We start from the raw sequence: 13,197 nt of genomic DNA on the forward strand, positions 1-13,197 counted from the left end.
AACAGGGAGTATAGTTCGGTTCAGGTACAATTTAGGTTCAATTTGTAAGCCTTGCTTTAGTGTGAACAGGACGGCTACTGTTGCTTGTGGGGGGAACTTGAAACCAGTTTTTTCTGCCCAAGCGGAGAGCTTGTTTTTGGTCATCTGTATTTGTCGTTCACAGGTTGATACGCTGCAGGAAGTGCATGCTATTTGAAGGTCACATACATAAATGGAATACATCATAGATTTGGGGATCACTTTCGTTACAGAATTCATTTTTATTATGAAAAACATTGAACTTAAGATGCGTCCCTGGGATACGCCATTTTCTTGGATAAATGTCCTGGAGTAAGTTGTGCCTAGACGGACTCTGAAGGTACGGTTGCCTAAGAAGGCACTCAAACAGTTCAGCATCCTGCCTCGAATACCTAGGTCTGCTAAGTCACGTAGAATACTAAACTTCCAAGTGGTATCATAGGCCATCGCCAGGTCGAAGAAGACCCCAACACAATGTTTCCTATGGATGAACGCCTCCCGGATTGTGTTTTCTAAGTGGACAAGATGATGATGCTGTCTGGTAGTTAAATAGGCACTTACTGATTGTGTCTTGTTGCTTAATGACAAAAACACTCTGAAATAGCTTTCTTCTCTCTCTCTCTTATCTCTTCATGCAATTTTTTTCAGTTCAACTTTTCTTACATCTAGCGGAAGTACCTCTTAAGCATGAGGACATGGCTACGAATACAACCAATTTTTATTTCATGTGAAAATCAAAGCCTTTCATTCAGTCGCTGTTGCTGTTCATTCAGTTGCTGTTTCAGTCGTTTAAAAGGCAATTAAATGATAAATGCGCGTGGCAGTCAAGAGCTGCAAATATCGCACACGCTGCACTTCCACTTCTTGCCTCCGCGGCCTCATGCTTTGTGCTGCAGAGTGCAGGGAATGTTCGCCCGTTTCTTCCCTTTCCCTATTTCTTGGTGCACTTTTTACTTTCTGAGCAGACCGCGCTGCCTCCTTTCCATGTTTGTAAATAGCGTTACTTTTTTTTTTTCCTACACGATTCGTGTTTTCTCTCATGGCTACAAGGTCTTCGTAAAGTAGGCTTCTCCTGAATGCTGTTAGCCTGGTGGTAAAGCCAACTAAAAGGACACTTGGTGTTATTTGTTTTTAAATACAAAAATTCTTTTCCTCGAGATTCTCGGAAGAGCGCGCGCAAAGATGTCATATTGTGGGAGTAGTCGCCGCGGCCAAGCGCACTTTACTATAACAAATTTTTACCAAAAGTATCCTTATTATAAAAGGGGGAAAATGCACAGTTGTCATGGAAGATGAACTGGGAATTCAGTTTCACTTTACTATATCCTAGTTTTTACTTCATCAGAGTTTACTATAGCGGGGTTCTACTACACAAAGACCACTTCCAGGGGTTTCTACCATTAGAATATTATCGCTATTAATGTTATAGGGGCCCCTTAAGTTCTAAAATTTGAGAGATGAACTGCATTATAACTGCTGCTTCTTCACTTGTGGTTTCTGTTCTTGAACCAGGCTGACTTTATTAGTTGTAGTGAATTAAAATGACACAAGAGTGACAATATCACAGGTCTTTCATCCCTCAAGTGACCTCAACTCAACTTTGATATCACCGCCATCACTCGGAAGTTGACACCGAACTGAAAATAGCAAAAAAGAAAAAAAAAGAAAAAGAAATTTAAGCATGAATTGATAAGCTGTCACAGGCAAATAGCATGTGGTAATCCGTGCGATGATCAGTAATCTTACATACCATTACAAAGAATAAAACAGAAAACTAGGTGCCTACACTCCTTTAGTAGAGAAAACACAAGTCACAGCAACAAGGGTACTGGAATGACAGCTTACATTGACGTAACCAGCACATTTAAGGTTCCAAAAGCATCAAATCCCCAGGTGTTTCAGTTCACACATTTCAACTTCAACTAGGGTCATGCGAAAGAATCAGCACTTCTAATAAGCAAGCTGTAACAAGTGCTCACCGACACTTGTGGAAGCATGTAGCACGTAGCTGTTCAATGCAAATGCGATGGGCTGGCCTTCCACTCTCACCTTGTATGAGGGCTACCGTTCGGGAAGATCCACAAGTTTTCTTTGCAGGTATATCCTTCAGAACAAAACTTCAATTTTCTAATTCTTTCACAAGAGAGCAGCGGCCTCCAAAACAGTACTGCTAGTGATTAAATAAGATTAGCCTCACCTAACCGATTGGCAGGGTTCCTCTTGAACAGTGCCCTGAGGAGGCTCTGCGCTTCAGGGCTCAGGAACTGTGGCATGCTCAACTTCGCCCTAGGAGCAGACAATAGGATGAGCACCGCACACAAATAATGGGCGGCAATAACTGCACTGCCAAAACCCCACACATGCTCACTTGAGTATCTGAATCATAGTTTCCTTCCGGTTGGTTCCTTGGAAGGGCAAGCCGCCAGTCAGCATTTCAAACTGGAAACGTTAAGGGAACACCAGGTAGGTTAGACCACTTGTCTGACAGCGATACAAAGCAAAAAGCAAACACAAAGCCTGCAAGCCGCCCAGGACCATCAGCAACTGGCCATTCCTCAAAACTATGCTGGCCCTTTAGGCCCATTGCTTGTATAGTTTTGAGTTTTAAAGCTGTGAAAGCAGACAACAGTGAATGTTGTACATGTGGCTGTACATCTTCACAAACATGTGCGTTCACGAGCACGCACACACAAACTCAAAAACAATTTAGCGTGCATTTGTTTGTAGTACTTGTTCACAATCTACGCCCACGCTTACGCACGAAAGAATGAGCAGATGATACCCAAGATCTAGTATTCAAAACATTACTTGTTGCACGAAGCAACTATCAGGTTTGCAAAAAATCGATCCGTTTCCTTTGCACAATGTGGCTGGTTGCAGAAGTTAAAAAAATGGGAGCTATGAAATATGCAAACGTTTCTGCAGGTTTTGCGTACAAATACGAAAATGACAGATACGACATGGCAACGAAAAACAGCCCGCATTGAACCGGTCAATTCTTGGTTGTGTCTGGTCCCTAGCAAAGTTATTCCTTTTTTTTGTTTATGGCTTTTACATAAGCCTTTAGGTAGGCATGCCTTTTTTGTGGCAAAAGCAGTATCAACCAATAAGCACCTCCCTCACATTACAATGGCGCACAGTAGTGAGAAGGAAATCCATGCTCACCATGAGTACTCCAAACGACCACCAATCAGCAGCCATGGTGTGTCCTTTGCGGTTGATGACCTCGGGGGCCATGTATTCGATGGTGCCGCAGAAAGAGTATGCCTTCTGGTCATTGAGTGCTTCTTTGCTCAGCCCAAAGTCCGTCAGGCTTATGTGGCCGTCAGAATCCAGAAGAATGCTGCACAGAAGGGGAGGATACTGAACGTCGTCTCCCCAATCATGACCACACACACGGCACAAAAGGAGAGTGTGCCATTCATTTTGCTTGGTTTGAATGTGGGATTTAAACCAAACATGGAGGAGAGCCGAAACTGAACCACTCAGCGGCACTAAATCAGCAACCCGACATTCAAATCTCATATTTACACTGCTCTAAGAAAAACTTCAGGATGAAAAAAAAAAAAAAATCTCCGCAAATTGCAAGAATGATATTAGTACTTATACTAAAGCCCGAAGGTAGTGCTTCTGCTCTTCAATTACTCAGAATAAGACAAAGCGGCACACCAACAAAGCTCACAAACAAAAAGGAGCCGCTCGGGCATAAATGCGGGTGTCACCGTCCCTTACACCAGCGGTTCTCAGCCATGAATGTGTCGGGGACCGTGGGAAACGGGGAGGTGGCTGATCTTGTATGGCGATTTGTGCGGAGTGCTGCTGCTGGTCTGGGAGCAGGTCGCGAAATTGGGATTGGGTCGAAGCTAAACTGGCCTCTAAAAAAACGCGCATTTGACAAGACAGTGCCTCACGGCCTCAAAAGGACTGGGGGAGAGGTGACACGTCGATGCCAGTATGCATGCTGCTAGAAGGGATCAGACTCCTCCCGAAACCGCGCTCCTCGCTCGTCAGACACACTAGACGCTTTGCACTGCAGCCCCGTACATCAGAGCAGCCAGAGCTCACAGTGGCCATCAATGAATTTCTTTCACTGCACGCGTGCTGGTAACGATGCCTGTCAAGCTGGCAAGTGCTACTCAGAAATACTGCAGTTTTCTATCGTAATTTCTGGACAGCAGGAATAGATAGCAGGAATGGAGAGCAATTTTTGGATATTTGTTCTGGACAGCGAACGGAGACTCATGGTGCAAATCAAATCAAACAAGCAGTTTCTGTTCAAAAACTATTCGACAGTTCAAATATTTCCATAACCCTCGTTTTTACACGTGCCGGCTTAAGTTCTCGTTCTTGCCAAAGTTTTTCAAGGACCTTTTGGTGTAGGTGTGGTGTAAAAGTAAGCAATTGATTTTGCAGTGGCATGCAGCAGGATTTGCCACCTGGCAGTTCAGTGCGAATGGCACCGCCATTCCACCACTAATATCGACTTCAAAGTAGACGCCCTGTGCTTATGGAGCATGCCAGACCCAATCAGTAATGCAGACACTTTCCTCTTTCCTCCCGAAGTGGGGTCGACCTGTAGCCAACAACAATGCTTCCTGTGCAGACAGTCACCACTGCAATCACTACTGCAAAGTGCATTTTGCTGTGCTGTCTTTCCTCTCCGTGCACCTCAGAGCCACAAAAAGTGTCAACTACACACAAAAATTCCCATTCAAGTCTCTTTCTATTTTTGTTTAATGCCCCTTCTACTTAAAGACATTTTCATTTTACTGTGTAAATATCGCTTCAATTGTGATTCCCTGGAGACCTTGACTATGCACTGAGAACATGTGCAGGAAACAATAAATGTGCCCAGGGCATAATGGATGTTTGCAGGAACAAACTTGTCAAACTCACAACTAAGAGCAAAAAAACTGTAAAAAGGAAGGACAAGTAAACCTACAAACTCAAATGTCTATGTTCACAGCATATATGCCAAGGTATCAAATGAGCGTGGAGAGCAACTTCCAGCCCATGTGTATGCTTAATGTTAGCCTAGATCAAATGACTATTTTAGCTAAACAATGACAAAAAAAGTAAATGAAAAAGCATGGGTACTTCTCTGGTTTCAGATCCCTGTAGATGATACCCAAGCCATGCAAATGGTCCAGAGCAAGAGCCAGTTCTGCCAGGTAGAACTTCACATCTTCCTCAGTGAACATAACCTGAAACCACACAGGCAGGATTAAAAGGCCTGCACGAAATTTCCAGAGCTAAATGAAGACGCACACTCCGCAGTATGTGTATTCATTTTATACACACAGACACACACGCACGCACACTGCTTGCAAACCAGTGACAAAGTCAACTATGTGTGCCAAATTCCAAATCCATAAAGGTTAAAGTGTTTAAAAAGAAGTTGTTGAGAACAGAAGTTGCAACAGGAAACAAGAGTAATGCGACGGAGGAGTTGACAAAATGCAAAATGCCAAGTCAAAATTACCTCCTTGCTTAACCTTGTAAAAAGATCTCCGCCTTTCAAAAAATCCAGGATTAAATACAGCTTTCCTTCTGTCTGAAAAGCTGCAGAGTGAGAGAGTAAAAAGAAGAGTCGTTATGAGCGTCTCTAAAGAGTAAAATGGCATAAAAACAAAAAATGTCATACACAGAAGAAGCACTCACCATAATGCAGCTTCACAACAAAGGGGTGTCGAACTTCAGCCAAGATGTCCCTTTCCATTTTTGTTCTTAACCTGTCCCTTACTGCCAAATAAAGAAAAAAAAAAAGGAACAGATGAAAAATGCTGCTCGGCAGACCTCCTCCTTGGAAGACGAGCCATTTGCAAACAAGGCCGACCTTTTAATGTCGCTTTCTTCAACACTTTCATGGCATACAGTGTGCCGGCGTCGGGGCCCATAATCTTCTTCACAAGAAACACCTACAAGAAACAGAAGAGTTTCTACTGAAGTGCTGAGCTGCCTGCATGAAGGGGACGACAGGTTGAACTGCTGGCAAAAAGTACCAGCAACGAGAACTGGCTCGTCTCGCAAAGAGGCCAGCTTACGGCTCGCCCCATGCACAAGGCAGTTTTTCTGGAACAGTGACGGACACACCCTCAGCTCCGAAACCGCTTCATAATCGCCAGCCACTCTCCGCATCCTAAACAATTCTCCAACATCTAAGAAACAACTACTAGTCAGCCGGGCAGTAAGTACGACATAACAAGTGCTTTGTAAAAAACCGATCCTGTACCTCTTTTTGGCTGTGCAGATATTTTGCCATGAAAATTGGATTAAACTATATTAGCCACCATTTCATTTAAACTAGTGGCACCAAGATGCAAAAGAACTCTGGGGTCATCGTTTGGTAGTAAATAGTGATCTATTCTAGAGTCCGGGATCTATGTAAAAAAAAGTTGATGAACTGTAGTTTGTTTATGAAAATAGGTAGCACTTAAGACAACTTTGTTCCTTTCTATCTTTTCAAGCTAATAAGGCTGGAACTGTGTACTGCATGATGTCCAACTCTCACTGCATGCGTCATCATTTAAGTGCCAGCATAAGTATATTTTTAATGGCTAGCATTACAGTCAAACACACTTATAGCAATACTGAAGTGCCAAGAAAATATTGTTATAACCAATAATTTTTATATCTGGGTTAAGCCAAAACAACGAAGAAAACATGAGAAACTGAGAAATTTTGTTAAAGAGGAAGTAGCTTACAGTTTTCCCTTATTTGCAGGCAAAACAATAATCAATCAGCTTAAATCTATTTGACTGCTTCATGACAATATTGTTGACATCTCTCTGCAGGGTATCCAACTGCTGCACAAAGCCGAGTGAAAGATTTTTTGCACAAATAATGTCTCGCAGGGACTTTATCATTCTTAGGACTCAGTAATGTGGTTTGGCTGGCATGGTCGCAAGTATTTGAGAGTTTTTTTTTTTTTCTTTTTTTTCCCTGCTAGGGTTCGCCCTCAGTGACCAAATGTAATTGTTATAATCAATAATGCATTGGCACAGCATTGTTATATGCTGGTTACTTTACCATAATACACATGGCAAAGCTGATGGTGCTACGGCTGCCCATTGTTATATCCAATATATTGTTTAAAGCGGCATTGTTATAAGTGGGTTTCACTGTACTACCATACTGTTTTCTTGTCTTGCACTGTACTTTTTGCTATAACTTTCCTTATTATACTATGATACATAACGGCCAATTATTATTTTAATGTACCTCTTCTCTTCGGGCTGTCGCCCTTGCCAACAAATGCATGAAATCATATTCCTGCATGTATTGTTTAAATAAATACTTTTTAATAAAAAATTACAATTTATTTTTTTTTAGTCCATTTAAGATGTGCACAGATGGTTTGCTAAAAAGCATTCAACCATGCAACAAAACTAACCAGAGAAGAATGATTCTGTAAAACTTACAAATTTGCCCCCTTCGTCACAATGTGTATATACACAAGCCACCAAGTTTGCTGCTGCCTCACGGAGCAGGGCCCTAGTGGAGCCTTGAATGCTTATAATTGTAATGATAATGATGATAAGAGACGATGCTAAGCCTTTTTTTCGCTCTCACAGTACACTGGCTATGCCCAGCAAGGCCTGGAACTAACCTTAATGGACTGAAAATTTTTGACAAAGGTTGTAGGTACACAAAATTAAACAAGTGGGCACTTTAGAGCTTTGCCCCGAGTATTTAAAAGTTACACTGCACATACTGTTGAACGTTTACCACTAACAAAATGCAGAAACCTGAAGGTGAGAGTCAAAAGTTACAATACTAAAAGGAAAAGTTGTATACCCCCTACACGCTGTTGCATTAAATAATGACATACAATCACATTTTATTCGTCCTGCTGTACTATTAGAAATTACTGACAAAACTGACTAAATATTGGTGCACCGAGACAAACAGTCAGCCACAGAGCTTGCAAAAAAAAGAGCTCCGTGGCTAAATTATGCAGGCAGTATGGATAATAATGTCTATAAAGTTAGCAAGTAAGAATATGAGAAGCATTAGCTGACAATAAATAATAATAGATGACTAGAGAATTAATAATCAGATCTAAAAATTCCCTAGTAAAATCAGCAAATACTATTTAGCAGCAGGCTGTTTTGAGTGGCATGGTTAACCGTTTTTACAAGTACCGCACTACAATAACAAAGAGACCACCTTTGATGCAAACAGCATTTCCATAAGCTAGTCATAATTTAGGGCCAATTCTAATAAATAATAAGCATTGGAAGCATGTTTAAAGAAAAAAAGAAATCTTGAATGGCATGATTTCATAGACCTTGCACTGAGTCTCTCGTGCATGATTGCCATGCAAGATGGCAATTAATAATCACTTCATTTATTTTAGCTTTCAGGGCCAAAGGTAAAATGCTTAGGTATTTAGTGTGGCCCATTTTTAGAGAGGTTATTCCTTGAAATTAATAAATTTCCTTTTTTCCACAAAGCACATTATAAAATTGCTCCTCGCAAAGATGTGGGCTCACTTATCGTATTAAGGGGGGATGTGGGGCTAAAGGGTCAACTTTTGAACTGTTAAACAGATTTCAATAAAATTTTCAGGGATGGCTTATCTTCCTCTTATTAGAAAATATTCTGTGTTACATCCCTTAGCACCAATGGAAAAAGTTGTAGCTGTCGCAATGAGTAATTAAGTGTGTCAGCTTAAGAAAGCTAGGATTTCAATACTAATGATAATGTACCAACCATAACCATAACTTCTAGTTAGTTCATTGTGCAGGATAAGGCTAACTGTGAGTTCTTTACGACATTTTTGTAAAAGGGTGAGCGCTTTAAAAACTAATTTCATTTTTTGTTCTGTTCTCATTCTATGTCACATGTTATATATTTTTTTCACCTTGCAAGAATAATTAAGAATCCAAACAGTATCTTATCTTACTCCCAACAAAGTTTTAATCGAGAAAACACCTTTAAAGCAGCCTTTGACAAAAAAAGTTTTGAAATCAGTTTTCCTAACGGTTGCTATGTTGGAAGAAGTGAAAAGTGAGAAAAATGAGTTCAAAGAATTCAGAACATGCCATTCAAATTTATGGCCTAAATTAATAAATCAAAGTGGCCTGATGCATACGTTCGGCCTTCCCTTTCAATACGACACTACTCTGTGGTGACTGCTTCGAGCTGCATCCTTCTTTTTCAGCTTTACAGCTGTCCAGCGCCATTGTCTGCGCTCGTGAAATGCTTTCCTTGGTTGCTTGCTGGGCGTGCTTCTTCGTCTAGGCTCCATATTCTATCACCAGCTTATCGAGTACTTCGGTTAGCCAGGCTCCCAGTGGTGTGAAAACAGCATTCGAAGGTTATGTGCTGCGTTTTAATCAATCCAAGCTTCAATTCTAGTTTACTAGCCAATTCTCTGTTGACATGGCCCAAAATTTGCATTTCCTTTCCGTTTTTCTTTTTAGTTGTCTGCTGTACTCTTGATAGCGTTTGCTTTTTAGCCAGAGAGCGTGAAAAATAAGCATTCTAACTTGGAGATGCACTCCGCGTTCAGTTTCTTGTCTGCTATAAGGCTGCATCTTGCAATCAGTGTTGGTAGGTGCCTTCGGTGCTGAGTGCACCTCACCTCGCAAAAAAAAAAAATCATTTTAATTAATTTTAATTTTTCTACCATGAAGACAGGGCCGAGCAAGATATTTCAATAAAGTACCTTCAGTACCAATACTCAATAACCCGAAAAACAGTATTTCAGATACCGGTACAAGATACAAAACCAAAGTCGATTCTCGATACAAATACTCGATAATATATCTTATATCTTTATTATATTCGATCACTGAAGTATCGAATATAATAAAGATGGCATTATGATTACTGAAGTTTGCACAACAAAAATCCCAATTTAGTAAAGGTGGTAGTATCATTAGTGAGGTTAGGAAATTCGAGGTTTTTGAAACCTTTATTGTGTTCCTATAGCACACTTTTAAGGCAAAAGTCTTAATCGCTATGTTTTAGGACCGCGTAATGAGGTACAGAAAATAAGTTAATCGTGTCCACACCAAGAGGACTGGAAAAACTACTACGCCCCCGTGGCCACCCGAGTGAGCTACGCACTACTCTATCCCAGCTTCCCAAGGCTGAGTTCATAATTCTCCATATCTTGTGTAAGAACACCAGAGGGCTTTGCGTAAGGACAACAGCAGCATTGGGGAGGAGGAGGGAAATGTCAGCGGTGGCACGGGAGATGTCCACCGCTAGAAGGAATTGTCTTCGGCAGCAGTACGATCACAGCGCACTCGCCCACCTTATGTACATAGCCATGTGGGCTTCGAGCTTCATTCCCCACCTCTATGGGCGATAACACACCGGCTCCTAGTCGCAGGCAAGAATTCCCCTCGTCGTAACTGCCATTTGCAAATACATGTGAAAGATATGTGCTGTGGTGATCGAAGTGTTTAATGGGAGAGTGATTTCACAGAGTGTGAACGAAAGATGCAAAGCACAACTTCCAATTAGGCTTTTGCCTTCAGCATTCTTGGAAACTCCTAAGCACCCCCATACTTTTTTTCTGAAAGGGCATAAACGAATTCAACCACTCGGATTTAATGAACCTCCACTGTCTGTGCAGATGGCCTTGTTAGAACTTTAGATTGAAGCTATGGGCGTGCTTAAGCGATGGCTTCTGTAAAAAAACCAACAAAAAATTCTCTAACCTAATGTTTTTCACATGAAGCGATTGCGAGAACTTGGTACATACGAATAAACTTCAATCTTTTTCTGTTGCTTTTTGTTTGTACATTACTTGCCAGTAACCTCAGCCTTTGTTCTGTGCTAAATGGTACAAGCTCAACGTGCTTGGGGAACTTGACAGTTATTCTGCCAGTGCAGCGATAACGGACTTTCGAAGTGAACATTCTTTGTTAAAAGCTACTATGAGAGCAATAAAAGGTAAAATTGCTGAAAGTTTTATTAGGGAAACATATCTATGTATACATATAAATTAACACAAAGGCTGCTTACCTTCCCAAAAGAGCCCTGTCCAAGAACCTTGAGGAGCTTGAACTGACTAGGGTCACCCTTTGGGTGGCCTTCCTTTGTGACATTTGTCAGCTCAATCTCATGCGTCCCTTCAGCCATATCTCCAGTGTCCATGTCCTGCAGATGCAAAGCATTGCTTGCCCATTAAACACACCGGGGAAAAAAAAGACACCATTTCATAAAAAATGACATTCATTTATTTTTTTTGTTTACCACTTGAAGATTTCTGTGGCGTATGCTAAAAATTGTAGAGGTGATTCAAAGCACTGAAGTGACTTACGCACAAACCTGCTGCAAGCCTAACACAAATGAGGCAAAGAAAAAGGAAGAATATACTACAAGCAGAGTATGCACAGAAGTGACGCGACCAATAGTTATGCACTTTAATGCAACTACTATTACAACAAAACATTACCTGAACAAAAAATGAAGATGGCAAATACAAAGAACTCGGCAATTAAAGTGGCACATTTTAAATGTCGCTAAGGAAAACTCTTGAAAATTTAGTTTTTGCTTTTATTTTGCTTCCTGGTGTTGTGTGAATAAGTAGGTTTAGTCGCATACAGCACAGCCATAAATTATGCCCATAGGAAATAACAATTTGCTGTTTGCTTCCACAGACCCAACCTCACCGTGGTCTCCGTGGTGGGCAATAAAAATACTACGATCCACAAAGCCATCCAAATGTCTTTCAACATGAAGCACATATTTTTATAAAAGCAATACATATTAGCAGTTCAGAGAACTTATCATCAAAATAACAAGCCTGAAGAAAGCAGACTTTTTAGAAGATTGTTTAGAGTTTTTAAATTTATAAAAGATGCTCGGAATGAGTAGATGGGGTACCCACGATAAAAATATGAATTCCAAATTTGTTTTGATGCATCCACAACGTTTTTGGCACATTACACAATAACAACCTAAGGACAAGAAGAATATGAAAGAAAACTAACTTGTGTTTCGTCATTTTCATCGACAGCCATGTCCTCACCTGGCGGACCCTGGAAAAAAAATGTAAATGACATCAAGACCCCTCACCTCACAAGCATACCATGCCATCTTAACTGATCTTTTACTTGAGAGTCGCATCTTGAATGACGTTAGATTAAAACATTAAAAACAAATCCAGACAACTCAATCACCTAAACCTTGTTTTACATGCACCGGCAACTTTTTTTACTAGCAAATTTATAATTACATTATGCTTTATTTATCTCTTTGCCATTATCACTGTGTCAAGTATTATTTCAAGTCATTGTACACAAATTGTTACAAAGCATCAATGCTGTTTTTCTGCCTTTTTCACTCCTCTACAATGCCTTTAAGAACAGGAGGTCCCCCTTGTAATTCTCTTTTATGACTCCCTCCCGTATTAATTAGGCCACACTCAATTTGTATAAATGAATTTCTTATCAAAAATAACAACCTGGAACATGAACGATTTACCATTCAATGTTAATTTTTGTACCGTGCAAGTGAAACTTCCAAGAAACGTTACTGTCAAGTAAATGCACAGGACATTTCAAAGCTAATCCATTATCACTTCGCAGGCAGGAAGAGGTCTCTAAAGAACACATCCTTAAACCAGCTCCTTATGAAAGGAGCTGTCGCACTATGTCACCCTAGCTAAACAGTTTTAGCATTTTTAGCTGCATGAAATGGTACAATGAAAACGTATACATATAGTGCAAGTAGTGTGACCGATGAAAGGCTTTCAGCGAGGCGAGGTCTCCACATAATGTCCAGCAAAGCTTAATTTTATTTAGCTCAAAAAGTACTGAAACGAAATGCATAAGGGCCACTTCAACGCAAGGTCTGAAGTATCATAAGTCTGCCCTGAAAGCGTCTTGAAACGCGTTTAAACGAAAGCGGACCAGGTCCTGTCCTGCGCGCAAATATCCATGCGTTCCTGACGTTCCAGTAGCAACACGTACTGTGGAGAACACGTCAAGCGGATGCGAGGGGTCTACACGGCACCGCATAAAAGAATTCGAAATACGTGACGTGCCCGAGTTCACCGCGCTCCCTATGCTGCGTGTTTCGCGCGCTGGACGCGCCGACAAGGTATTCCTTCACCACAATAAAGATTCTTTTCGTGGTTCCCAAGTAAATCAGGCGCTTGTCAGGCACTGCTAGACAAGGCGCTCAGCGAAAGAACGCAGAGACTACGACAGATAC

General features: G+C 41.1%; 1 protein-coding gene across 2 annotated transcripts in view; it reads right to left on the bottom strand.

Moving 5' to 3' along the window:
- Positions 1 to 13,197, bottom strand: part of S6kII (Ribosomal protein S6 kinase II) — a 36,996-nt gene that overhangs the window by 23,083 nt on the left and 716 nt on the right. For both annotated transcript variants that reach the window (XM_084591331.1, XM_084591322.1), the window contains exons 2-10: positions 11,973 to 12,020; positions 11,002 to 11,136; positions 5,855 to 5,936; positions 5,680 to 5,760; positions 5,501 to 5,580; positions 5,116 to 5,222; positions 3,184 to 3,361; positions 2,387 to 2,457; positions 2,216 to 2,304 (exon numbers count right to left, since the gene is read on the bottom strand). In XM_084591331.1, coding sequence (XP_084447457.1) covers positions 2,216 to 2,304; positions 2,387 to 2,457; positions 3,184 to 3,361; positions 5,116 to 5,222; positions 5,501 to 5,580; positions 5,680 to 5,760; positions 5,855 to 5,936; positions 11,002 to 11,136; positions 11,973 to 12,020 — 871 coding nt within the window. The remainder of the gene's footprint in view (positions 1 to 2,215; positions 2,305 to 2,386; positions 2,458 to 3,183; positions 3,362 to 5,115; positions 5,223 to 5,500; positions 5,581 to 5,679; positions 5,761 to 5,854; positions 5,937 to 11,001; positions 11,137 to 11,972; positions 12,021 to 13,197) is intronic.

Source organism: Amblyomma maculatum, chromosome 1, assembly GCF_055883805.1.
Source record: "Amblyomma maculatum isolate TAMU_Amacu chromosome 1, ASM5588380v1, whole genome shotgun sequence".
In the NCBI taxonomy this organism is placed as follows: domain Eukaryota; kingdom Metazoa; phylum Arthropoda; class Arachnida; order Ixodida; family Ixodidae; genus Amblyomma; species Amblyomma maculatum.